Source organism: Taudactylus pleione, unplaced genomic scaffold (assembly GCF_031769625.1).
Source record: "Taudactylus pleione unplaced genomic scaffold, aTauple2 ptg000229l, whole genome shotgun sequence".
Taxonomy (NCBI): Eukaryota; Metazoa; Chordata; class Amphibia; order Anura; family Myobatrachidae; genus Taudactylus; species Taudactylus pleione.
Window position 1 is genome coordinate 4012658 of NW_028284631.1, and position 27692 is coordinate 4040349.

At 43.3% G+C, this 27692-nt stretch overlaps 1 protein-coding gene across 4 annotated transcripts in view; it reads left to right on the forward strand.

The window, feature by feature from the left end:
- Positions 1 to 27692, forward strand: part of CROCC2 (ciliary rootlet coiled-coil, rootletin family member 2) — a 160455-nt gene that overhangs the window by 43333 nt on the left and 89430 nt on the right. For all 4 annotated transcript variants that reach the window (XM_088479235.1, XM_088479237.1, XM_088479236.1 and 1 more), the window contains exons 4-10: positions 1249 to 1407; positions 3723 to 3806; positions 9473 to 9579; positions 13642 to 13807; positions 15774 to 15880; positions 17304 to 17516; positions 26557 to 26632. In XM_088479235.1, the coding sequence (XP_088335361.1) occupies positions 1249 to 1407; positions 3723 to 3806; positions 9473 to 9579; positions 13642 to 13807; positions 15774 to 15880; positions 17304 to 17516; positions 26557 to 26632 (912 nt within the window). The remainder of the gene's footprint in view (positions 1 to 1248; positions 1408 to 3722; positions 3807 to 9472; positions 9580 to 13641; positions 13808 to 15773; positions 15881 to 17303; positions 17517 to 26556; positions 26633 to 27692) is intronic.

Below are 27692 nucleotides of genomic sequence, written 5' to 3' on the forward strand. Positions count from 1 at the left end.
TATTTCTATCATTTTATTTTACTGAGTCTAAATATACTATATTAGATGAGAGCTACCAAACTTAAATTTCTAAACAATGAACAGCAGTAATAATATGAATCTCATTTTTATATAATGGTATGTTAGACACTCACAAAGCAGCTTTTAGCTTGATACATTTATGGGAAACTTAATGATAAATAGACCCCAGTCCTGTTGAATCAGTGTACTGGGAGCCTGAAATCTCTACTTTGTGCTATTGAAAACCCTGCACTCTCCACACTATAACACTGGGGCTGATACTGAGAGAGACACAGTGGCTGTGTTTGCGTGATGCTGTGGAAGCCTGAGTTACTGCCTTATGCTAATGCCAGTTTCCATAGGGCTAATGCGGCTTCAAGTGGGAAACTGCTCCTCCCACTGTTTTACTGTCCACAGCCGCAATCGTCATCATCGGTATCAGCACCTGCACCAGCCACATGCTACGTGCAAGAGACCTATCTGAATCAGACTTCCCTTCTCCGTACCTCAACTCAGAATAACACTGAACTTAGCTACACTCCCATGACAATCCCACCACAGTTCTATGAAACCCCCACATGACAGAACAGTTCTGTGCGATCACATTGTTGACACCCATTTCACGCAAAGACATACCCATCTAAGGTCCTTCCAAATGCCAGAAGAGCCGATGGCCTGACAGGCCGGTGCGGTCTGAAAGCCTGGCCTCCCAACTCTGCCTCCCAGCACTATGTTCAGCCGGGATACTGAAATATGGGGCCTTTCTTTGAGGCCAGGCTCCAGTGACTCGCGACACGCCCCCATGAGTTTAAACCATGCCCCTGTGGGGTGAGGCCACATCCTTTTTACGCAAGCGCGTCTACGGGTCGCGCACAGAGGAGAATGCCAGGGCTGATCTAGAGCCCCAGTCTGTCCCTGTTCAGTCCTGTCCTCACTAATATACTCGGACAAATGGACAAGTCACTGCCTCAAACAAGATAACCGCACTCACCTACTCTGAGCGTTATGTTGTTCTTATTGACTATGCTGTGAACGTTTGGTGTTCGTTTGGCTAATATTACATGAGTAGTCAAACATACCTTTTAGCAGACGATAATGTTCCATACAGATAGTTAACCAATTTCCAAAAGAACAGTATGGCACATTAGCATTACATTGGAAAAATGTCCACATTTGCAAAACTACTATTGTCATACGTGACATTGCTTGTCTCAGCTGTCCTTCATTTGCCCATGTCTGTCCTTACAGCTGGAACAGTCTCAGCTGCAGAGGTCTGGAGAAAGTGATACAGCCTTAGATGTAAGGCGACGATTCCAGGAGGAGGAGATGGCCTATAAGCACAAGTTATCTGCCTACCAGGAGGGACAGCAGCGGCAGGCCCATCTAGTACAGAGATTGCAGAATAAGGTGAGTGAGGTGTAGGTCCACTGTATAACATGGACCTTGTGTTTATATGTCTGTCTGCTGATGCTGTGATGAGAATCAGTATCCCTATTCTGATGCTCAGAGCTCCCCAGTGTTCACGTGGTTGGTGATCAGTGATCATGTTGAGATGGAAGAGATGAGTAATCCTGTTGATATAATATGAAATCAGTAATCAAATTGGTATTATAGGTGATAATTATCATGTAGCATGTTGAGCTAATAGCCATCAGTTAACGTGTTAAATTGTGGAACCCTATAAACAAAGTATATTAATAATAGCAGGAGATTACTGATTATGTTGAGATGGCAAGAGGTCAGGAAGATGCTTAATATTGTTGCGTGCAGGAATCTGTGATGATAGCTGATCAATAATTATGAGATGAGATAAAAAAAGACATTAGTAATCAAGCTTTGATCAACAATTGTGCCTAGGTGATGAATTGTAAAGCAGACCGCCTGCTGTTGTAGCTTAATAATTCTACAATTACAGTCAGGTCCATAAATATTGGGACATTGACAGAATTTTCAGATTTTGGCCACTATTCACCACCACAATGGCTTTGAAATGAAACAAACAAGATGTGCTTTAACTGCAGACTCAGATTTAATTTGAGGGTAATTACATCCAAATCAGGTGAACGGTGTAGGAATTACAACGGTTTCTATATGTGCCTCCGACTTTTTAAGGTGCCAAAAGTAATGGGACAAACTAAACAATCCTAAATCTAACTTTCACTTTTTAATACTTTGTTGCAAATCCTTTGCAGGCAATTACAGCAGAAGTCTGGAACGCATAGACATCACCAGACGCTGGGTTTCATCCCTGGTGATGCCCTGCCAGGCCTCTACTGCAAATGTCTTCAGTTCCTGCTTGTTCTTGGGGCATTTTCCCTTCAGTTTTGTCTTCATCAAGTGAAATGCATGCTCAGTCGGATTCAGGTCAGGGGATTGACTTGGCCATTGCATAACATTCCACTTTTTAGCCTTAAAAAACTCTTTGGTTGCTTTTGCAGTATGCTTCGGGTCATTGTCCATCTGCACTGTGAAGCGCCGTCCAATGAGTTCTGAAGCATTTGACTGAATATTAGCATATAATATTGCCCGAAACACTTCAGAATTCATTCTGCTGCTTTTGTCAGCAGTCACATCATCAATAAATACAAGGGAACCAGTTCCATTGGCAGCCATACATGCCCACGCCATGACACTACCACCACCATGCTTCACTGATGAGGTGGTATGTTTTGGATCATGAGCAGTTCCTTTCCTTCTCTTCTCTTCCCATCACTCTGGTACAAGTTGATCTTTATCTCCTCTGTCCATAGGATGTTGTTCCAGAGCTGTAATGGCTTTTTTAGATGTTGTTTGGCAAACTCTAATCTGGTCTTCCTGTTTCTGTGGCTCACCAATGGTTTGCATCTTGTGGTGAACCCTCTATATTCACTCTTGTGAAGTCTTCTCTTGATTGTTGACTTTGACACATATACATCTACCTCCTGGAGAGTGTTCTTGATTTGGTCAACTGTTGTGAAGGGGTTTTTCTTCACCAGGGAAATAATTATTTTGTCATCTACCACAGTTGTTTTCCGTGGTCTTCCGGGTCTTTTGGTGTTGCTGAGCTCTCCGGTGCGTTCTTTCTTTTTAAGAATGTTCCAAACAGTTGATTTGGCCACACCTAATGTTTTTTGCTATCTCTCTGATAGGTTTGTTTTGATTTTTCAGCCTAATGATGCTTGCTTCACTGATAGTGACAGCTCTTTGGATCTCATATTGAGAGTCGACAGCAACTGATTGCAAATGCAAATGTCACACCTAGAATCAACTCCAGACCTTTTACCTGCTTAATTGATAATGAAATAACGAGGGAATAGCCCACACCTGTCCATGAAATAGCTTTTGAGTTGATAGTCCCATTACTTTTGGCCCCTTAAAAAGTGGGAGGCACATATTGAAACTGTTGTAATTCCTACACCGTTCACCCGATTTGGATGTAATTACCCTCAAATTAAATCTGAAAGTCTGCAGTTAAAGCACATCTTGTTTGTTTCATTTCAAAACCATTGTGGTGGTGAATAGAGCCCAAAATCTGAAAATTCTGTCAATGTCCCAATATTTATGGACCTGACTGTAGCTCTTGTCTTTAAAGTGAACAAAACTACTTTATGGTTTATTTATTAGTTTCTTATACCATCAATTTGCCAAACAAATCACTGGAACAACTCTGCAAATTGATTACTGTATATTATACCTGTACCACACAAGCCCTATTTGCTATTGCACCGGTTCCTGTTTTCCAGGTCTTACAGTATAAGAGCCGGTGTGGAGAACTGGAGCAGCAGCTCTTGGGGAGATCCTCTGACAGTGAGCAGCAGAGATTGTCGGTAAGTGCGTTACACCTCTATTGTCACCCCGGGAGCGTATATATCGATCACTTTACACCATTTAAAAACACATGAAAAAGACAGCATACCTTAGCCAATAGGGCCTTTTCCTCTTGTATAGTTAAAGGGTCTAATGTAGATTTGAACATAAATTTCGATTGTGTGTTCCTCAACTACGTGCACTGGTCCAGTTTGAATAATCGCCTGTGTGCAGGGTTTTATGCATCTTGAGTGCACTTAGGAGGGTATTCAATTAGCTGTGCGGGGAAAAGCTATTCAATTAAATAGCCTTGCTGTAAAGCAGGAGTTACGCACTCAGTGATTCAGCATAAAATGCACAATCAATGGGTTTCCCCGCTTCTTAAACCCACGATGGTGCCTTTTTCTCTCAGCTCCTGAAGCTGTGAGAAAAAGGCATAAGTGTAGATCAGTGATTCCCAACCTCTGTCCTCAAGGCACACTAACAGTCCTGGTTTTGGTGATATCTATGCTAAAGCACAGATGGGTTAATCAAAATAACTGAGGTACTAATTAAGTTGCCTGTGCTCAAGTATGGCTATCCTTAAAACCTGGACTGTTAGTGTGCCTTGAGGACCGTGGTTGGGAACCCCTGGCTTAGATGCTTGAAAGTATACGCCTCTGCATCACTACACGCTCTGTCCCAGACCACGCATAGTGTAAAAACAAGCAAGGTACGGTCTGCCAACACGCATACGTTCAACCACGCATTAGCTCCAAAGTGTTTTTCTACAAATATCTTAAAAATAAAGTGGACCTGTCTCCTGCAAGCAGTGGAAGCATCCATTAAGTGGGCTGCACTAATAATATTCAGGAGAACATAACCTATCAATTCCATAGGAACCAGTACCATATGAATATAAGTCAGAGCTCATGAATATCAGTCAGTGCCTTAGTCATATCGTCCGTTATCAAATTGATAGGCTGCATACTGGTTCAGCCCACAAAATAGATGCCCCCACCCTACGTAGGTGACAGGTTATCTTTAACTATGTACAGGGATTACATAACAAATAATAGTAATAATTCCTGCCGCTTCTCCACAACCTTCCAACATCCTGGCACCTACGTTCTCTATACACCTGGTGGATCAGAAGCTAGCATAGCAAGGTGCGCTTTAGACTACAATTTGTAAGCAGCATCTCAACCTCACGCATTTCACAGATCAGCCACTTAATAGGAGGGATTCCGAGTCGGATGCGAAGTGGCTGTATTTGCGGGATGGCGCGGAAGGCAGATTTACTACCTTGTGCTAATGCGAGATTGCGTTCAGCTAATGTGAGGATCCTTGTAGGAAGCTCTGCCACCGACTGAGTTTACACCAACCACAGCAACCCTCATCATCAGTCTCTGAGCTTTCACCCGCCCCATGCTAGATGGAAGAGATCCATCAGAAACTGGTTTCCTAGTATATTTTTTTTACTTTTTATTTCTGCGTGATTTTAATTGTGGACTAGAGAATAAAGTACAAGTGTAACAGTGCTATCAGTAATAAATAATCAATTACAAGCGGTTATTATGTAACAGTGCTATCAGTAATAGACAATAAAGTACAAGCAGTTATTATGTAACAGTGCTATCAGTAATAGACAATAAAGTACAAGCGGTTATTATGTAACAGTGCTATCAGTAATAGGGAATAAAGTACAAGCAGTTATTATGTAACAGTGCTATCAGTAATAGAGAATAAAGTACAAGCGGTTATTATGTAACAGTGCTATCAGTAATAGAGAATAAAGTACAAGCGGTTATTATGTAACAGTGTTATCAGTAATAGAGAATAAAGTACAAGCGGTTATTATGTAACAGTGCTATCAGTAATAGACAATAAAGTACAAGCGGTTATTATGTAACAGTGCTATCAGTAATAGAGAATAAAGTACAAGCGGTTATTATGTAACAGTGTTATCAGTAATAGAGAATAAAGTACAAGCGGTTATTATGTAACAGCGCTATCAGTAATAGAGAATATAGTACAAGCGGTTATTATGTAACAGTGTTATCAGTAATAGGAATAAAGTACAAGCGGTTATTATGTAACAGTGTTATCAGTAATAGGGAATAAAGTACAAGCGGTTATTATGTAACAGTGTTATCAGTAATAGACAATAAAGTACAAGCGGTTATTATGTAACAGTGCTATCAGTAATAGAGAACAAAGTAAAAGCGGTTATTATGTAACAGTGTTATCAGTAATAGAGAATAAAGTACAAGCGGTTATTATGTAAGTGTTATCAGTAATAGAGGATAAAGTACAAGCGGTTATTATGTAACAGTGTTATCAGTAATAGGGAATATAGTACAAGCGGTTATTATGTAACAGTGCTATCAGTAATAGAGAATAAAGTACAAGCGGTTATTATGTAACAGTGTTATCAGTAATAGGGAATATAGGCCCTGATTCAGAGCCACTCGCTAGCGGCAGTGCGCTCGTTCCGAGCGATGTTCGCACATCTGCACATGCGTACGGTTTTTAGTACGCATGCGCGAACCAGTCAGTGCGGCCGAAAATCGTTTGTACGCAATATAGCGAGTGCCTGCTATTTTGAGTGACAGAATAAGGCGTATGTTGGTGGTAACAGGGGAAGGTGCTTGAAAACGGGGAGTGGAGATCAGAACGCAGGCTTGCTTAAAGGTCAAAACGGGCGTTTTATGGGTGTGCATAATTAATATAGCAGCGTCAATGACCACGTCATTTGTTTTTTTTTAACTCAGATCTGCTCGCAAAATAGCGGTTGAAAAAACCAACCACAAGAATAGCGAGCAGTTCATATCCTGTTCGATGTACTCTTTTAATCTAATAAATAGCGGACATGACGTAGGATGCGAGCGGCCAGGGGGCGTATTTTTAAAAAAAACGAACGCAAGTTTTGCTCGCTCGTTCAGACATAGAGGCGTGAACAGACCGCAAACAGCGAACGGTTCATTTGAATAGCCACCCCTTGTTTTAGAACGAACGACCGCAAATAGCGAGTGGCTCTGAATGAGGGCCATAGTACAAGTGGTTATTATGTAACAGTGTTATCAGTAATAGAGGATAAAGTACAAGCGGTTATTATGTAACAGTGTTATCAGTAATAGGGAATATAGTACAAGTGGTTATTATGTAACAGTGCTATCAGTAATAGACAATAAAGTACAAGCGGTTATTATGTAACAGTGCTATCAGTAATAGAGAATAAAGTACAAGCGGTTATTATGTAACAGTGTTATCAGTAATAGAGAATAAAGTACAAGCGGTTATTATGTAACAGTGCTATCAGTAATAGACAATAAAGTACAAGCGGTTATTATGTAACAGTGCTATCAGTAATAGAGAATAAAGTACAAGCGGTTATTATGTAACAGTGTTATCAGTAATAGAGAATAAAGTACAAGCGGTTATTATGTAACAGTGCTATCAGTAATAGAGAATAAAGTACAAGCGGTTATTATGTAACAGTGTTATCAGTAATAGGGAATAAAGTACAAGCGGTTATTATGTAACAGTGTTATCAGTAATAAAGAATAAAGTACAAGCGGTTATTATGTAACAGTGTTATCAGTAATAAAGAATAAAGAACAAGCGGTTATTATGTAACAGTGCTATCAGTAATAGAGAATAAAGTACAAGCGGTTATTATGTAACAGTGCTATCAGTAATAGAGAATAAAGTACAAGCGGTTATTATGTAACAGTGCTATCAATAATAGAGAATAAAGTACAAGCGGTTATTATGTAACAGCGCTATCAGTAATAGAGAATAAAGTACAAGCGGTTATTATGTAACATTGCTATCAGTAATAGAGAATAAAGTACAAGCGGTTATTATGTAACAGTGCTATCAGTAATAGAGAATAAAGTACAAGCGGTTATTATGTAACAGTGCTATCAGTAATAGAGAATAAAGTACAAGCGGTTATTATGTAACAGTGCTATCAGTAATAGAGAATAAAGTACAAGCGGTTATTATGTAACAGTGCTATCAGTAATAGAGAATAAAGTACAAGCGGTTATTATGTAACAGTGCTATCAATAATAGGGAATAAAGTACAAGTGGTTATTATGTAACATTGCTATCAGTAATAGGGAATAAAGAACAAGCGGTTATTATGTAACAGTGTTATCAGTAATAGGGAATATAGTACAAGCGGTTATTATGTAACAGTGCTATCAGTAATAGAGAATAAAGTACAAGCGGTTATTATGTAACAGTGCTATCAGTAATAGAGAATAAAGTACAAGCGGTTATTATATAACAGTGCTATCAGTAATAGAGAATAAAGTACAAGTGGTTATTATATAACAGTGCTATCAGTAATAGAGAATAAAGTACAAGCGGTTATTATATAACAGTGTTATCAGTGAGGGTAATAGCTGTTAATGTATAAACACAAACATTTCCTGTAATTGTTAGCAGTGCGGTGTTGGCCAGTCCTTTTAGCCAGATGAAGACCTCAATGAGTGATGAAAAACAAAATATCATATTAATGACATGTAACACAGAACATGTTCAGTTTATGTTTTCAAAATGCTAGGAATGTGGAAAATATTTAGGAATATTGTGCTAAACAAGTCTGAATTGGTCTTTCAATTACTAGGTTAAAAACTATGTTTACCACTACATTTAAATGTCTTTAGGATCAAGTTCATGCTCCGCCAGCTGCAGAGACATCAGTGTCTGGCTTAAACCCTATCCAACCCATTGCACTAAGCACCTGTGGCTGCAGTAGACACATATTAATGTGTGAAGGCTCTGCACCTTTTGTGCTCTCGCCTATTGTATACTCTGAGTGTGAATTCCTGGATCCCACCGACGGCTGCAGGTGTGCTAAACGCTGTCGTTTTTTTTAGGAGATGAAACTATGCACGTACTGAGGTGGATTCAAATAAAGAATGCTAATACTGTGACAGCAAGAAACGTTGCCACAGGAATTTTACACCTTTAAACACCTTTAACGTTTTGGTTTGTAGATGTCACCCTGCAATATTTGCTAAATAGATTCTATTTTTTTTTCTCACTGGCTTAATCGAATCAACAACCCCCTTTTTTTAGGCTTAACCAGTACACCCCAATCCCCCAAATGTAGGTATACAAGTGTCTGACTGGTTGCTACTGTTTGCTGCATATGTTGTGTCTAAAGACCTGATTTAAAGTGGACGTTAATCCTGTTGCGGCTGCGTCTTTTTACGCAGCGATATTGAGTAGTTATGTTAATGACACAGCCGCTGTAATGTGTACGGAGACAGCCACTGCCGTTTGCGTACAAAGATGCACCATCAGACAACCCTAGGGTCGCTCAGAATTACCTTTGGAAGTAATCCGCCAGGGCCAGTGAAACTGCGTACGCACAAATTGCTTGCGCTTTACTTTCTGAGCTTGCCCTAGTCAGCCACTGCAAAGTCGTTTGCAGTTGGACTGGTCCTGGCGTCTTAGTTGAGGCCGACACCCTGAGCATCCCTTGGGCTGCTCCAACATTCGATGGTGTGACCTATGTTCCGTTATTTGTATGTTAGCGGTGGATCTGAGATGTCGGCAGTGGGTGTCTCTATACTCAAGTCGATGTCTGAGTCATTAACATATTGTCACAAATTCGCTGCACCTGAAATGGCATTTGAATCAGGCCCAGTGTCACCTACTGTAGGTAAATGGATATATTATTTATTAGTTACAGACGCGGTTGGATTCGGCAGAGTCCACTTTGCATAGGATGGATCAAGATCACAGCACAGAGCTTAAGAGTACCCTGACCAGACTGGAGGAGGAACAGCTGAGGTATGACAAGGACATGACTCATATACAAATGCTGAACACAGCATCTTACACTTTTACAGCATCACCTTCTTTAATCGTCGTATGGTGACTATAAAATTCTCAGAATAAATTGCTGAAATTAATGTTCATTTGGAAATAAGCCTCTACATGACTCATACATCAATAAGGCTACTACAGCTGACAAGGTCAAAGTAATAAATGCTTTTTATTCAATAAACCTGATTATTATGGGGATTTAGCAACAGCTGGATAGTCAAAGGTTCCATGGCTTCAACATCCCTTTATTTTACAATGCACTTAAATTATACAGGCTCAGCGGTTGTTTGGTGTTAGGGAATAATTTAATATAGCTGTAACTTGCGGAACCAAGATCACCGCTCATCTGTCCAATCAGGAGTGGGGTGGGGAGAATGGGGATCAGGTAACTTGGTTCGGCCCTTGGGTACGCAGGGACTGATTCAGAGCCGGACGCTCTGACCAGAGCGCTCGCTCTGAATCAGGGCCCTCCTACCTTAAAATGGAGAGGCCTCTTGGACGCTCGCATAGCTGTGGGTTACCACCCATAGTTTATGCGAGCGTCCATGATGATGGTCGCGATGGTCAAGACCATCGCGACCATCGGGCTTGCGACGAGACCCTGCGGTAGGGTCTCGCTGCCGCAAGCCCTGGAGTGATTTTGGCTCTATCAGAGCCAAAATCAGTCCCACTGACATCACTAGTGATGTCAGTGGGGCCGGACCCAGACAGTAGGCGTTCCCATGGGAACGCCTCCGTCTGGCAGCCACGCCCCCGGCACGCCCACCAAAGGGGGCGTGCTGTCACTCACCTTCGACAGCACGCCCCCTTTGGTGCGAGACCCATAGCGACAGCTTGGCTGTCGCTATGCGGGTCTCCCGCATGCGCACGACGGAGCTCCCTCCGTCGTGCGCATGTGCATTAGGGCACCATCGACCCGCTTGCGAGCATCCTGCGCTCGCGAGCGGGTCTGAATTAGGTCCTCTGTTACACAGCGGCCCCAGCTCACATTATGTAACAGGGCCCTCAGTTCACAACAACTTTGAACACTTTTCTTCTTCCTCTTGTGCTATGTATGCCAAACCTGGTGTATGCAATCCACTACGAGAAGGCAGTTGGTGGAAAGGGGCAGTCTATAAACGACATGCCACAATCTAGTGTATTCAATACCCAGTATTAAATACACTAGTATTGTGACAAGTAGTTTGTAAACTGTCCATTTCTGTATTCAATACAGTGTCACCTGTTCTTACAGTGCCAATTGACATTGATTCCAATTTGAGCTGGGTGCAGGGGAGGTGGACCCCAGAGGTGGGGCCCCTTAATTTCCGGGCCCCATAGCATTTTGCAACTACTATAGTTATGCCCCTGCACATGACATCTGTACTCCAAGTTCCACTGACGGGTTACCCAAATGTATCCAAGTGCATTCATTGGCTCAGAAGCAGGACAACTGCAGGAAAAGCACAGGATAGGAAGACAGCTCTGGGGTAAATTTACTAAAGTGAGAGTTTTTAGAAGTGGAGATGTTGCCCATAGCAACCAATCAGATTCTAGCTATTATCTTCTAGAAGGTGCTAGTTAAATGTTAAGTAAAATCTGATTGGTTGCTATGGGCAACATCTCTACTTCTAAAAACTCTCACTTTAGTAAATATACCCATTTTCTAGCATTGTATTTAAGAACAACAACCAATCAGCAATTAGTTTTTATCAGTTCTATGTAAGCTACCAAGTGTCTGGGTTGCTATGGCTTACTGCAAGTATTGCATCTAAATGCTGCATTGGACAGGATGTGAGTGAACTCATATCTGCTGGCTTTGCCAAAGTTACACAGGTTTTAATAAATCACAGCAAAGTCTGTATTTTACCTGATTTTCATTAGCTATAGAAACTGTATAATGTACAGTTGGCAGCATTTAAAAGTGAAAGATGGCAAAGTGCCCCTTTAAGCTCTGCACACTTCATACTGTGAACATTGTACAGAGGAGGATCAGGTTAGGACAGGCAGTGGTGGGCAGACACATGACCCACCTCCCTAAACTAATTGCTATTTTTAAGAGGTAGTGATGAAAAGTGTACAGGAAATATGCCATTTGCATAGAAGTTTATAGTATACACACATATGTGTTTATTCATATGAGTGGTTAAGTTCTGTAGCACAGTTATAGGTGTAAGGGAGTGTGTTACTGCTATGGAAAATTATTACTTATTACTTATGGAGCGTACACACGGTCAGATTTGTCAGACTTGTCAGATTTGTCAGATGAACGATTGAACGATTAAACGATCTGAACGATTTGAACGATTTTACCAAAGTTTTGAACGATTTGAACGATTGAACGATTTTTGACTACATTAAAATGAATGGAATCGTCCAAGTCTGACTGCAAACCCATCAGATGTCAGATATCGTTATCTGACAAACGGGAACGCGCATCGTTGATCGTCCATCGTTCAGGTATGTCAGATATGAACGATTTTCCATCAGATATGAACGACTGAACGATTTTTAAATCGTTATCGTTCATATCTGAAGGAAAAATCTGATCGTGTGTATGCACCATTACAGTTGTATTTTTGTTATACTAACAAAGGTTTTTAATTGTTTTCACAATATTTACAGAGTTTGTTGTTCAATGCTTTCCATAGACCGCAAATGCAACAGTGCTTCAAGTTATAGCTATAGGATACGACAGTATGCTTGCCGTAATTCTAATCAAATAATTTTAACTGTTAAAGGGACTACACCCTGTTATTTAAAGTGCCCTTTACAAATAGTTTTATTAAATGAATAAGCAATAGCTATATAAACATATACTTACAGAACTTTACTCTGTGCTGAGCTATATTGAGTCCCAGTACAATTGTCCTTGGCCACGCTGTGTGGTTGGTGTGGCCATGGCATGTTGTGAATTTTTGTTAGAAAGCACTGTGCATACATGTTAGCCACTAGGACCCAGAGTCTGCAGGAAGGTCTGACCTTCAACCCGATGTGCTCCAGCACATGTGACTGCAGCCATCTTAGTACTGTGTGAGAGTGTCACAGTGGAAGACAGATATCTTTAACTTAGCTCCAGAAAGACCCCATTGTATACCTGCATAAAGCTGTTCCAGCATCCTTGCACCACTACCCATTTGCAGCATACACTCATCGGCTGGTGAGCTGAATAGGACCCGGTTGCACTCAAGTTTCACTCCATTACCAGTGTACATATAACAGTGAGTACAGCTGTACCTGTTATCTATCCTGAAACTAACACCACTTGTTAAGTAACTGGGCTGTTCATAGTTTGAATCATCCGCTAGGGGTGGACATTAAGCGGCCCTCCAGCTGTTGTTGAGCTACAATTCCCAGCATGCCTTGCAACAGTTTTAGCATGGCCAAATATCAAAACTGTGGCAATGCATGCTGAGATGTGTAGTTCTAAAACACCTGGGGGGCCGCTTATTGCCTACCCCTACTGCTACTGTGTGCTTATATAACTCTGCAGTATCAACACTTGTACACACATCATTTCCAATAATTTCAGGCCCCATCTGCGGCATGCCACTGAAGGAGGCTTGGCCGCAGCAAGTTGGGAGCATGACCGCTTCTCTTGGCAAGCCTAGGCCCAGGTACACTATATCCCTACCACCACACCAAATACCTCTTGGTAGTCCTGCATGTAGTACGGTGGCATGGCCTAATGGCATGGTATACGTGTGCATGCTAAGGGGTGGTGCATGATGGTATCAGGGGCATGCTCAGATCCTGAGAGGTCCAAAATATGACAGAGAGCATAAAGTGCTAGCCTATAAAGCTCATAACCTGCACAGGATAACATGAAGTTATGTCTCTCATCACATTACCTTGTGATAGGCACAGTTAAGCTAAAAAAAAATGCTTTTAATGTCCCTTTAAATATATGTTAATTTCTCTATATAAAGCACTAGAGTGTTTTTAAAGCTCCAGATAGAGATCTCTCCAGGAATTCATGGTGACAGGTCTGTTTTAATGAACATATTGGGCTTTTCATATATGATAGCCTCCCTATCAACCCAACAGGAGCAGCAGCCTAGCTCAGGTGAACATGACCCTGCGGGATCAGAAGGACCAGTTGCAGTTAGTGAATGAGAAACTGGCAGAGGACCTGAGACTCCTGACCTCTGAACTCCACAGGACACGTGGTGACTTGGAACAACGGGAGTGCGAGTGGAGAAAAGAGAAAGAGGTGATTGCAATTGATTTATAGAAAACAGAGAAGTATTAGGACCAAATGTAATAGCCTGCGGTTTGCCAAACATACTGATATGATAGATTAGGACCATTTGTGCGCAGCAACGAGGGGGTGGCGATTCAAAATACAGGCGTGTCGTAACCACTTTCAGGGTATCACGGCCTGCGTCTGCAATCCATGTGCAGAAAAAATGTCTCAGTTCCTGCAGTCATTCTGCGCAACCATAGGGTTACTCAGAACTATCGAATGATGTGCGACGATGAAGCATCTTTGTACTCTGAACATTGGGTGCTTGGGCACGTATAGCATGGTCAGACTATGGTGACATACACAGTTATATGAGCCCATTCAAACATGTCCTGCTATTTCGAATTGAGTTGGAATTATGAGGAAAAATATTATTGTGATTGAAAGTTTTTGGTTGGAAAAAAGGGGCCTGTCCTCTGGGAAAAAGGGACCTGTCATCTGGGAAAAAGGGCCTGTCCCCTGGGGAAAAAAGGGGCCTGTCCTCTGGGGAAAAAAGGCCTTGTGTCTGGGGAAAAAAGGGGCCTGTCCTCTGGAGAAAAAAAAGGGCCTGTACTCTGGGGAAAAAAAAGGGCCTGTACTCTGGGGAAAAAAGACCTTGTGTCTGGGGAAAAAAGGGGCCTGTCCTCTGGGAAACAGGGACCTGTTCTCTGGGGAAAAAAGGGGCCTGTCCTCTGGGGAACAAAGGGCTTGTGTCTGGGAAAAAAAGGGGCCTGTCCTCTGGGAAACAGGGACCTGTTCTCTGGGGAAAGAAGGGGCCTGTCCTCTGGGGAACAAAGGGCTTGTGCCTGGGAAAAAAAGGGCCTGTCCTCTGGGGAGAAAAGGGCCTGTCCTCTGGGGAATAAAGGGACCTGTCCTCTGGGATAAAAGGGGCCTGTCCTCTGGGATAAAAGGGACCTGTCCTCTGGGATAAAAGGGGCCTGTCCTCTGGGGAATAAAGGGACCTGTCCTCTGGTATAAAAGGGGCCTGTCCTCTGGGATAAAAGGGGCCTGTCCTCTGGGAAAAAGGACCTGTCCTCTGGGATAAAAGGGGCCTGTCCTCTGGGATAAAAGGGGCCTGTACTCTGGGGGGAAAAAGGACCTGTCCTCTGGGGAATAAAGGGACCTGTCCTCTGGGAAAAAAGGGACCTGTCCTCTGGGGAAAAAAGGGACCTGTCCTCTGGGGAAAAAAGGGACTGTACTCTGGAAACAGGTCGAAGTGAAAACAGCATATCAGAAAATGTTTTCTCTAGTTTGTTGTTATTTTATGTAGATACCCAGAGAAATGACCGTGCTTCATAGCTAGTAACAGTAGTTTTCTAAATGTTTACAGTCTGAATGATATGCACAAAGAGAGCAGCGGCCTGAAGCACACACAGGAAATGGTCAAGTGTTTACGTTAATTGACAAATATAAAGGAAATAATTAACTTTTTTGCAAAAAACACATTGTTTCCGATGTGCAATCTATATAGATAGATAGATAGATAGATAGATAGATAGATAGACAGACAGATATGAGTTAGATAGATAGATATAACATTGTCGTTGAAGACAGGGCTGCATATTTATTAAAACCGTAACTGTTAAGAAATAGTTTATTATTTTAAGACTGATTGTGGACACATTTGTATAAGGATTGGGCGACCAGCTGTTCGGTAGAGTAATGGACAGACTGGTTGATCCCTGCCCATCAGACCTGCCCATGATGATGGAGTCTGTGCCATACGGGTATTTTTGTGCTTATAACAACAATTATGTTTTGCGAGTTGGTGATGCACAAGTTTGTGGAAAGGTCACAGAGGTCCATGGCTAGGGTGAGAACGTTGTGTAAAATTGTGGGATTATTCTACTAATAGCAATTTAAAATGTTTATGTTATATATCTTTAAAATAAAAAAATTTTTTTTTATGTCTGTCAACAATATCACTCACCCTTTAAAAATCATTCTTTTGTAGAGTTATACCTTGTACATGAACAGTGAGCACAACAGCATCCTGACCTTGTGGCGGCAGACAGCGAATGTGCGCAGTCAGTTTGTCAATTTACGAGCAATGGCTGAGAGGTAAGGGATATATCATACACTGTCACGATGCACTGAAAGAGTATCAGTCTGTGGCCAAATGCTACTGATGTTAAAGGGATAATTCTATTGTCAAGGTGTGGATTAAGAGATAGACAGTCAATAGGTCGACTGGGACAAAAGGTAGACAAGGACGAAAGGTCGACATACTAAAGATCAGCATGTAAGAAGGTTAACGGTTACAAATGGTGGACAGGGTCAAAAGGAACCCCTATTGTCAAACAACTGGCTTTCTTTAAATATGTCAGGGTCTGATTCAGAGCCGGACGCTATTTGCGCTCGCTCGTTCAGAAAAAGGGGCTGGCTATTTAAATTGAGCGCTCGCTCTTTGCGGTCTGTTGATGCCTCTATGTCTGAGCGAGCGTCCGAAACATGTGCTCGCTATTTTGTAAAGACGCCCCTTGGCCGTTCGCATCATACGTCATCTCCGCTATTTATTTGATTAATCGAGTACATCGAAAGGCGTATGAACTGCTCGCTATTCTTGTGGTAGCATTTTTCTACCGCAATCATGTGAGCAGTTCAGGCTAAAAGACAACCAGGTGACGTGGTCGATGACGCTGCTTTGTTAATTATGCACACCCTTAAAACGCCCGTTTTGACCGTTTGGCACGCCTGCGTTCGGATCTCCACTCCCCGTTTTCAAGCACCTTCCCCTGTTACCACCCATAAACGCCTCATCCTGTTACTAAAATTAGCAGGCACTCGCTATTTTGCGAGCACACGATTTCCGACCGCACTGACTGGTTGGTGCATGCGCATTACGACCCATACGCACGCTCAGATGTGCGAACATCGCTCAGAGCGAACGAGCGGCCGCTTACGAGCGGCTCTGAATCAGGCCCTCAGTCCCAAACATAAATATTTGCCAATACAATTTGGTACCTGCCTCTAGTGGTGATAAATAGCCCGATGCATAGTCGAAAGTACGCTAATTTGTGGAGCATATTTTGCCTCTTGTTTTTTCGAACTGTGCATGCTCCGGATCCAAGTGTACAGTCAAAAGTACACATTTAATTCTGTGCACGCAATATGGGAGCAATTACGGATGACCGCAAATTGTTGGTTTCTATGGATAACAGCCACCACTTTGTAGACTTGGGATTGGCTGGTCCAAACCCTCCCACTTTAAACACTATTTGAGTTACCTTATCCACAGCTCTTTGACATAGTTATTTTATTTTCCTACTTAGTTTCTGGGAAATGCAGAGACCAGGTAAAGAGGTGACCCGGTCTTCACAGTACTGTGCGGGGGTCACAATAATAAAACAAAAGCACAGGCACATGTCTAGATATTATTTAGATCTGGAATTAACCTATGCTTGGTGATATTATAGTTACAGGAGGCAAGTGACATAAGCATAATGTTAGCATACAATTCATTTTACTTAATTGTCTATTTCAGGGGACTTGCTGAGATGCAGACAGATATTTCCCGCAGCTCACGGCGCATGCACACAGCCTGTCTGAATTTGGACTCCAACCTGCGCCTCTCCCAAAATGCCGCTGGGGCATCTCTGCACACAGCCCGTCTCGAACAGCAGCTCCGTGATAAAGTGCGACAAATGATCCAAATGCAAAGCCAGTGGGATGCAGAGAAAGTGGAACTGAATTCTAGGTAATTAGCACTAGTCTGTAGCAAGTAGAGGTTTATACAGTCAGTATAAGTGCTGCAAATAAAGTTATCTGTCAATTGTGACCAAGAAGCAGGGCCGGACTATCTGACAGTTCTGGTCTACGCCAGATGCCCCCTCAGCACAGTCTGTACTTGCAGCAGCATGCTTCCTTTCTGCCGTGACGTGAGTCGGTTCTCAGCAACCCCCTGTAGTCAGCCTTGTCCCAATAGACTGGGGATATGTGCACCTTATTAATAATAACTTTCATTTAAATCCACCTGTTTTTAATACATACAGTACTCAGCATACCATTCAGGAGACTCAAACTCAGAACCTTATATATTACAGAGAGACACTTAAAACATAAGCTATTTGGTCCTGTATAGCCGTCTTTGTAATTCTAACTATATGCAAACTAGCTGTAATTCTTAGCTTAGACCAGTGGTTCCCAAACTTTTTTGAATCGCGGCGCCCTAGTGTGTCAGAATTGTTTTCATGGCACCCCTAAGCCAAAAGTTTAGTATTGAGAAATTCAGAAAAAATTTAGTAAACTAATAAAGTCAAGTAAATTGTGCTTACTTGTCATTCAGTTATGTAATGGGTGACAGGTTGCGCTTCTGTTTGTCCACATATTTATATTACATTGGCCATAAATAATTTGATTTGGTGCTGGACCACCAACCTGAGGCACCCCTCCAAGTGTCACAAGGCACCCCAGGGTGCCGCGGCACACAGTTTGGGAACCACTGGCTTAGACCATTGCAGCTTAGCAGATCTATGTAGTATGCGGCTGCAGGCTCATGTCGTAACACCCTCATCACAGCTCCCCCCATCACAGCACCCCTCATCACAGCCCCTCACAGAACCCCTCATCAAAGCCCCCTGATCACAGCCCTCCTCATCACAGCTCCTCACAGCACCCCTTATCACAGCCCCTTTCATCACAGCCCCCTCATCACAGCTCCTCACAGCACCTCCTATCACAGCCCCCTCATCACAGCCCCTCACAAAACCCCTCATCACAGCCCCCTAATCACAGCCCTCCTCATCACAGCTCCTCACAGCACCCCTTATCACAGCCCCTTTCATCACAGCCCCCCTCATCACAGCTCCTCACAGCCCCCTCATCACAGCACCTCCCATCACAGCCGCTTTCATCTCCCTCATCACAGCTCTTCTCATCCCCCTCATCACAGCCCCTCATAGTACCTCTCATCACAGCCCCTCACATTACAGCCCCCTCATCACTTCCCCTCATCACAGCCCCTCACAGCACCGCTCATCACAGTCCCTCACAGCACCTCTCATCACAGCCCCTCACAACACCCCTCATCACAGTCCCTCACAGCACCTCTCATCACAGCCCCTCACAGCACCTCTCATCCCCGTTATCACAGCCCCTCTCATCACAGCTCTTCTCATCCCCCTCAACACAGCCCCTCATAGTACCTCTCATCACAGCTCCTCACATTAGAGCCCCCTCATCACTGCTCCTCACAACACCCCTCATCACAGCCCCTCACAACACCCCTCATCACAGCACCGCTCATCACAGTCCCTCACAGCACCTCTCATCACAGCCCCTCACAACACCCCTCATCACAGTCCCTCACAGCACCTCTCATCCCCCTTATCACAGCACCTCTCAACACAGCCCCTCACAGTACCCTTCATCACAGCCCCTCACAGCATCCCTCATCACAATTCCCTCCCTCACAGCACCCTCATCACAGCCCCCTCCATCACAGCACCCCTCATCACAACCCCTCTCACCCCCCTCATCACAGCCCTTCACATCACCCTTATCACAGACGCCTCCATCACAGCCCCTCTCATCCCCCTCATCACAGCCCCTGTCATCTCCCTCATCTCAGCCCCTCCATCTCAGCCCCTCACTCAAACTTACTGTACCTGCCGGCTTCTGTCCTGAACAGCAGCAGCAGAGAACTGGCAGCGGGGGACTAGTCTGGTGGCGGCGGGCGCACTCCTGAGCACTGTGGTGCGCCTGCATGGGCAGCTGTGTCACAGTGACACAATCTGCATGGGTGACACTTTTTAATTTGCATTTCACTGGCCGCGGTCGGGTCAGGGCACTCTCCTCTATGTGACGTCCTACTCGGCTGCGTAACCAGCGTATATAAAAAACCGGCCCTGCATGTGCTATATCTGTTTTCAGTGCTTAAAATAGAGAAGACAGGTGTAAGTGGCATATACATTGCGGGAGGTAGATTGTAGAAAGCGTGCACTAACTGGGGTAACTACAATATTTTATTTTCTACACACTTTGAACATCACAAAGTATGTATTGCACCTTACCATACCAGATACATGTAACTCCTAATGATGTTCATTAGCACCAGTGCCATCTGTCTGCTCCCCGACTGCATGAGAACAATATTACAGGTGTGCATTTCCGGGCTTCTATCGTGGCTTCTCTACTGCAGTGCGCCATGCTATGTGTGATTGCACATTATATTCTGGTTTATAGCACACTACATCCTGCCACAAAGGTCTGCAAATGTCACACTGTTTCAACACAGGCTGAGATCCTAATGGGGTCTGTGTACAAAGCCTTGGAGATAGATAGTGGAGAGAGAAATAGTACCAACCAATCAGCTCCTAACTGTCATTTTTCAAACACTGATTGGTTGGTACTTTATCTCTCTCCACGTTATCCCTCTTCAAGGCTTAGTACATAGACCCCTAACCCCCTAAGGGGGTCTGCAGTATAACCATCATTTCTTATTACATTTCAATTCCGGGTAAGGACCTAGCTTGCCTTATGCGCAGGCATGGCCATCAGCAGTGGTCGGGGAACAGGGGTAAATTACCCCACATGGGGTAAAACTGAAATTCCTGGGGGTAATGGATGCAGGGCTGGAGGTGCACGTGAACCGGGTGAGCCGCTGCATCCGGCGCCAGTGACCTCCAGCCTTCTCTTCTGAACACCAGCTTCCGGCTCTCCCCATGCGTCATGACGTCTCTCCCGTAGTTCCAAGGAGCAGCCGGGCGGACAGGATGGCACCGGATGCAGGAGCGGGGATTAAGGTAAGTGTTTTTTTTTGTACAAGCAACACTACAGGGGCATAACTATGGGGGCACTGCTACAGGGGCATAACTATGGGGGCATAACTATGGGGGCACTGCTACAGGGGCATAACTATGGGGGCACTGCTACAGGGGCATAACTGGGGGCACTGCTACAGGGACATAACTATGGGGCACTGCTACAGGGGCATAACTGTGGGGGCACTGCTACAGGGGCATAACTATGGGGCACTGCTACAGGGGCATAACTATGAGGCCACTGCTACAGGGGCATAACTGGGGGCACTGCTACAGGGACATAACTATGGGGCACTGCTACAGGGGCATAACTATGAGGGCATAACTATGGGGACATTGCTACAGGGGCATAACTATGGGGGCACTGTTACAGGGGCATAACTATGAAGGCACTGCTACAGGGGCATAACTATGAGGGCACTACTACAGGGGCATAACTATGGGGGCACTGCTACAGGGGCATAACTATGGGGGCACTGCTACAGGGGCATTATATGGGAGCACTACTACAGGGGCATAACTATGGGGGCACTACTACAGGGGCATAACTATGGGGGCACTACTACAGGGGCCTTATATGGGGGCACTACTATATGATTTCCTTCCTTTCAAATCAAGGGGGTAACGTCGGCGTATCTAAATATATTTTGGGGTAAAAGGTAAAAAAGTTCCCTGACCCCTGGCCATCAGGAAACTTTGCAATATCGTATCCCATTGGCTAAAATGGTGTTAGCTCTCTGGGCCAAGCTATGTCTACTCCTTATAAACATGTGAGTGAGGGGCAATTATTACACAGCAAATTTAAAAATATTTTTTTTGGAGTTGTCTACAAATAGTTTACTCATCTCAGACATCTGTGTGATTATTGTCAAACTGCTGTACATATCAATATTGTGTTGAGAAAAATGTTGATGACATCATTGAACTATTGCTTGCGATGGTGTAAGCCTGAAGCAATGGTCAGGAGTGAAGGTATTATCCAGGATTGGCACTAACCTTCTGAACCTCCTGAGCGGATGAGGATAGAAACAAGAGGAAACATGGGTCTTGGACACGCTACTCATGACTGGGATAAATAAATCCCTTTGTGCGTCTTATAATCGCAGACGATGCTCCGAATCCAGGATGGTATTAGCAGTGTGTGATTCATGACTTTGGACTCTAGCACGTCACAATCAGTTGTTTTGCAAGTAGACCCAAGCATCTTAGTCAGAGTAGGTTAATGCCGTCTTAGATGTTTTGTTTCAGTGTATGAGTAGAAAATGCTGATGCTATGCTGGATTCTCATGACTCATGAATAGTTGTGTCTAATAAATGTGTTTTCGTCTTTCTTTGAAGCCAGATCGGGTGGAACTAAAGAGTAATATTGAACTAATATGTCCATTTCTCTGATTAATGTTTATATTCAATGATACTATTACTGTATATCACTAGTTTAACATTCCATTAGGCTAGTTTATTGCCATTTGATAAACTGCATTTTCATGAATATTGCTGCCTCCAATGTGTGCAGGTAACAGGCAAACCCCAAAGATCAGTCTCAGTTGGGGGGGTGTAGTAACCAGGCTTTTTCCTTGTCTGTACTGTTTCTATTACATATCTGAATATCAGACGGATGTCCCGGGGTTTCTTAAAGAAAAAGAAGACTTCTGAAAGTAGAAATATGTCTTAGAAGACTTAACTAAGAAAAGCTCTACCAAAAGGTGTCCCAATACTACCAGTAGCTCAACATGTCCAAAACAGAGCTTCTAGTCTTCCCTCCTCCCAGAGTCACCATGGCACTTCCCATCTACCTCACCGTCACTAACCCCACAATTTCCTCAGTCTCACAAACCACCATCTTGATGTCACACTTGACCACTCCTCACTTCCAGTCTATCTCCCAGTCCTGTAGCTCCATCTTCAAAATATTGCTAGAACAGAGGCACCGAGAGGGGAGTGTACTAATTATCCGTGTCTGGGCTTGTTGGAGGGGCCCTGTGGGGGCACGGGTCAGCTGCTGTGGGGGACAGCATAGTATTTTTTCACATTGTTCAGTAAATGACACAGCAAGTTTGCTCTCTGGCCACTCTGAAAATCCCTACACTGACTCTCCATATCCTAAAGACTCCGATTTATCTTCATGTCTGCATTTACCTTGTCTCTCTTCTATGTCCCTATTTTCTGTATGTTCTATTTTCACCACTGTCCAGCACTGTGGAGCGCTATGCTGCCCGACAAATGTACTATAATCTATAATAGCACCTGTAATGGTATATGTTCTTATTTAGACTCAGCAGATATAACCAAAATGATAATTGTGTCTTATTGGCCGACAGTTTTTTAAATCGTATCATATGATTTATCTGATTAACTGAGAGATAAATACATTTATATAAACATTATTATAGAAAACCATCATATATATTCTGGGGCTTATGAAGAGTTGGACGAAATTTGTGCAAATATCAGTTAAGTAATGTGAATAGGCCACAGCAGCCACACTAATAATTTATATTGCATCAGTGGGAGGGGTCTAGGCTCACACAGCCAATCAGAAGTGGTTGCAGATAATCGTCATCAGCAGTGCATATACTGTATTGCACAGTGTTGAACATCCACAAGTGATCTGCCTCTTCAACAGCGCACATGCATCTTTATTGTGGTCTGCATGGGGCGCAGTCGCGCGAACACACACTAACTATACTCGACCAACACTTGCCCGGCCCATTCCATCGTGATTCTATTCGTATGGAGCCGAAAACACAAAATTAAAAAATTATAAATATAAAAAATATAATTCAGACAGTAATATAAGTTATCCATCACAAAGTATATAATTAAAAATAGTTGCCTGAAAAGCTGATCTTAATATAGGGATGTATCACTTCACAAAAGAAACTAACAGAACAAAAAGATACTGCTAAATATAAAGGCAAAGCCCCCTTAATGTTTCAAGCATAAATTTGTGTTTAAAACACCAGCAAATACAGAACTTTAGGCAAAGTGCAGACTAAAACATCAAGTTGGCTATAGTATAATATAGTTAATATTTATTGAAACAAACCAAGAAATGAAATACAGTATATATAAAATATCACTAATGCCATAAAAACGTGAATAAAATAATGAATGAGCCGCAAATTTGGGAGTCCCCACATTGCTATATTATGCCAATGGAGGAGTGTAATTAGCTGTCCTCCACTGCACAATAATTACTATAGCCATTGAAACAGCAGCTTTAATACCTGTGTCCTCCAATTCTTTGTCAGAAAATCAATCTCTTTATGTTCAGACTCTAAAAAAAACTTCCTATACCCAGCAGACATCCCACAATAATCCACATGAAGGATACTGTCACCAACCTTTTAGCTTTTGCAGATAATTGGCCTGATTCTGAGCTGGAAGCAAAGCAAAAAAAGCATTGACGGCCGGCCGGGAGACTTGCCCAATCTTCCAGGGGAACGTACTGAATTTACCGACGGCCAGGATGCCGGCTGTCGGAATCCCAACGTCAAAAACCCGATTTGGGATTAAAGATAGGCATCGAAATACCAATGCCTATCTTTAGCCCGACGCCAAAATCCAGACAGCCGGCATCCCGAACGAAGGTATGCGGGGACAGGTTAGCGTTAGCCCGCAGGGGGGGGGGGGGGTTAGGGTTAAGGCACCCCCGGGGGAAATTTGGGTTAGGCACCCCCCGGGTGGGTTAGACTCCGGGGAGGGGGGCTAGGGTTAGGCACCCCCTTAGGAGGATTAGGTTTAGGGTGCGGGCAAGGGGGGTTAGGGTTAAGCACCACTGGGGGGGGGTTAGGGTAGGACACCACCAGGGGGAGGTTAGGATTAGGCACCACTAAGGGAGGGTTAGGGTAGGGAGAGGGGAGGGTTAATATACCTAAGAGCCCCTGTCATGATGTTGAACCTTCGGGATGCCGCTGTCGGGATATGAACCAGCGACTACCCAGCCACCGGTATTTCATACCCATTCCCTTCCAGGCGGCCCGGGAGAACCACCTGATTTTAGGGAGCTTCCTAGATGTTCCGGGAGAGTGGGCAAGTATGGATTTGGAAGAGAACTATCGAAACCCAAATCTAGATTGCAGTGTAAAAATAAAGCTGTCCAGCATTTGTAGGATACATGCAAAAGCAGCCATTACTTACCCTGCCTACAAAAAAAATGTACAGTCAGGTGCATAAATATTGGGACATTTACAGAATTTTCATATTTTGGCCTCTATTCACCACCACAATGGCTTTGACTGAAACAAACAAGATGTGCTTTAACTGCAGACTTTCAGATTTAATTTGAGGGTAATTACATCCAAATCAGGTGAACGTTGTAGGAATTACAACGGTTTCTATATGTGCCTCCCACTTTTTAAGGGGCCAAAAGTAATGGGACAATCAGCTCAAAAGCTATTTCATGGACAGGTGTGGGCTATTCCCTCATTATTTCATTATCAATTAAGCAGGTAAAAGGTCTGGAGTTGATTCTAGGTGTGACATTTGCATTTGGAATCAGTTGCTGTTGACTCTCAATATGAGATCCAAAGAGCTGTCACTATCAGTGAAGCAAACCATCACTAGGCTAAAAAATCAAAACAAACCCATCAGAGAGATAGCAAAAACATTAGGTGTGGCCAAATCAACTGTTTGGAACATGCTTCAAAAGAAAGAACGCACCGGAGAGCTCAGCAACACCAAAAGACCCGGAAGACCACGGAAAACAACTGTGGTGGATGACAGAAGAATTATTTTCCTGGTGAAGAAAAACCCCTTCACAACAGTTGACCAAATCAAGAGCACTCTCCAGGAGGTAGGTGTATATGTGTCAAAGTCAACAATCAAGAGAAGACTTCACAAGATGTAAACCATTGGTGAGCCACAAAAACAGGAAGACCAGATTAGAGTTTGCCAAACAACATCTAAAAGAGCCATTACAGTTCTGGAACAACATCCTATGGACAGATGAGACAAAGATCAACTTGTACCAGAGTGATGGGAAGAGAAGAGTATGGAGAAGGAAAGGAACTGCTCATGATCCAAAACATACCACCTCATCAGTGAAGCATGGTGGTGGTAGTGTCATGGCGTGGGCATGTATGGCTGCCAATGGAACTGGTTACCTTGTATTTATTGATGATGTGACAGCTGACAAAAGGAGCAGAATGAATTCTGAAGTGTTTCGGGCAATATTATATGCTCATATTCAGTCAAATGCTTCAGAACTCATTGGACGGCGCTTCACAATGCAGATGGACAATGACCCGAAGCATACTGCAAAAGCAACCAAAGAGTTTTTTAAGGCTAAAAAGTGGAATGTTATGCAATGGCCAAGTCAATCCCTTGACGTGAATCTGATTGAGCATGCATTTCACTTGATGAAGACAAAACTGAAGGGAAAATGCCCCAAGAACAATCAGGATCTGAATCATTTGCAGTAGAGGCCTGACAGAGCATCACCAGGGATGAAACCCAGCGTCTGGTGATGTCTATGCGTTCCAGACTTCAGGCTGTAATTGCCTGCAAAGGATTTGCAACAAAGTATTAAAAAGTGAAAGTTAGATTTAGGATTGTTTAGTTTGTCCCATTACTTTTGGCCCCTTAAAAAGTGGGAGGCACATATAGAAACCGTTGTAATTCCTACACCGTTCACCTGATTTGGATGTAATTACACTCAAATTAAATCTGAAAGTCTGCAGTTAAAGCACATCTTGTTTGTTTCATTTCAAAGCCATTGTGGTGGTGAATAGAGGCCAAAATATGAAAATTCTGTCACTGTCCCAATATTTATGCACCTGACTGTATGTGCACCCCTTGCATTGCAACATAGTTTGTCCAAGTGGGCACTTACTACCATTTTTTGCTTTTGCTTTACAGCTCAGAATCAGCCCCAAAACCTGATAGCAGAGAACGCTACCTTGTAGTCATTACCTCACAGTAAGTGTCAACAGATTGTCTATATATATTTATAAGGGTATCTTTTCACTTTTACAGAATCACAGAGCTGTCTCTGAAGGTTGACAAGCTGAAAGAAGAGAACAGTAGAATGGAAAAGGAGAAGCAGATACTGGTGAGTTACCTGCTCTTTGTATATTATGTTATATAATTTATAACTCAGGAAGTTATTACGATCTTGCAGGAAAGTAACTTGCTGCTGAAGTATTTGGACAAAGTGGCAAACTGGGCTGTGAAATAGAAGATGAAATGTAATCTATATATATGTATGATCATGCACCCAATCTGGAATAGTAACTATACTATTTATACGTAAGAAGGAACACCACAGGGGAGCACTGAGATGGGATTGGGAAGGAATACTAGCGACAGAAAGCAGAGTAGAGGCACAGAGCGCTATGCTGTGGCTGAAAAACTAGATAAAAGAAGGATAAAATACGCAGCGGTTATGTAATATAGGTTCTAGGATTACAGAACCAGCAGGATTTGAGAAATCACTTCTAAATTTAAAGTTGCAATTAGTTATAATTCATAAGACAAAACCAGCCTTATAACTGATATGCACCTTCATGGAAGCCCTCCTGGTGTTCTAGCCTCTGTGAGTTGGGTGCTTCCCTATATGGGGATGGCCCGTGTTTCTTGCCGGTAGGCTAGCTCTTCTTCTGAAGAGAACCTTACGGTTCTAGCACTCTTGGCAGGGTTGCTGCTTACGTGATTTTCAGGTGCTAGGTTATCCCGTTTTGGTTATTTCTTCCAGGCGAGGTGGACGCTGGTTTCGCCTGGGCTCACTGAAGGGTTCAGGTTTGCCGTTTTATCTCTCTGCTTCCAGAATCGTCTTTCTAAGCCTCTGCAAGATGTTGTAGTCTCTGATATTTATTGGTGCAGCCTCCGCTTCTGCCATGTGGAATCTCCCCTTTTTGGGGAGTTCCTATGACCTAACCAGCTGGTTTGAACTCTCTACTTACATGGACCGCAAGAATGATCTTGGCTGACTATTTTGTAGTTGACTCTGGCCTTCATGTATACTCTGTTGCTAGGGTGTTCTGCAAAGGGATGTAGTTATGGTCCCAATCCCGACAAGGGACTTAAGATAGGCACCAAAATACAGACGCCTATCTTAATCCCGACGCCAGAACGCCGAAGGACCCCAGCCCGAATTAGGTAACTTCAGGCCG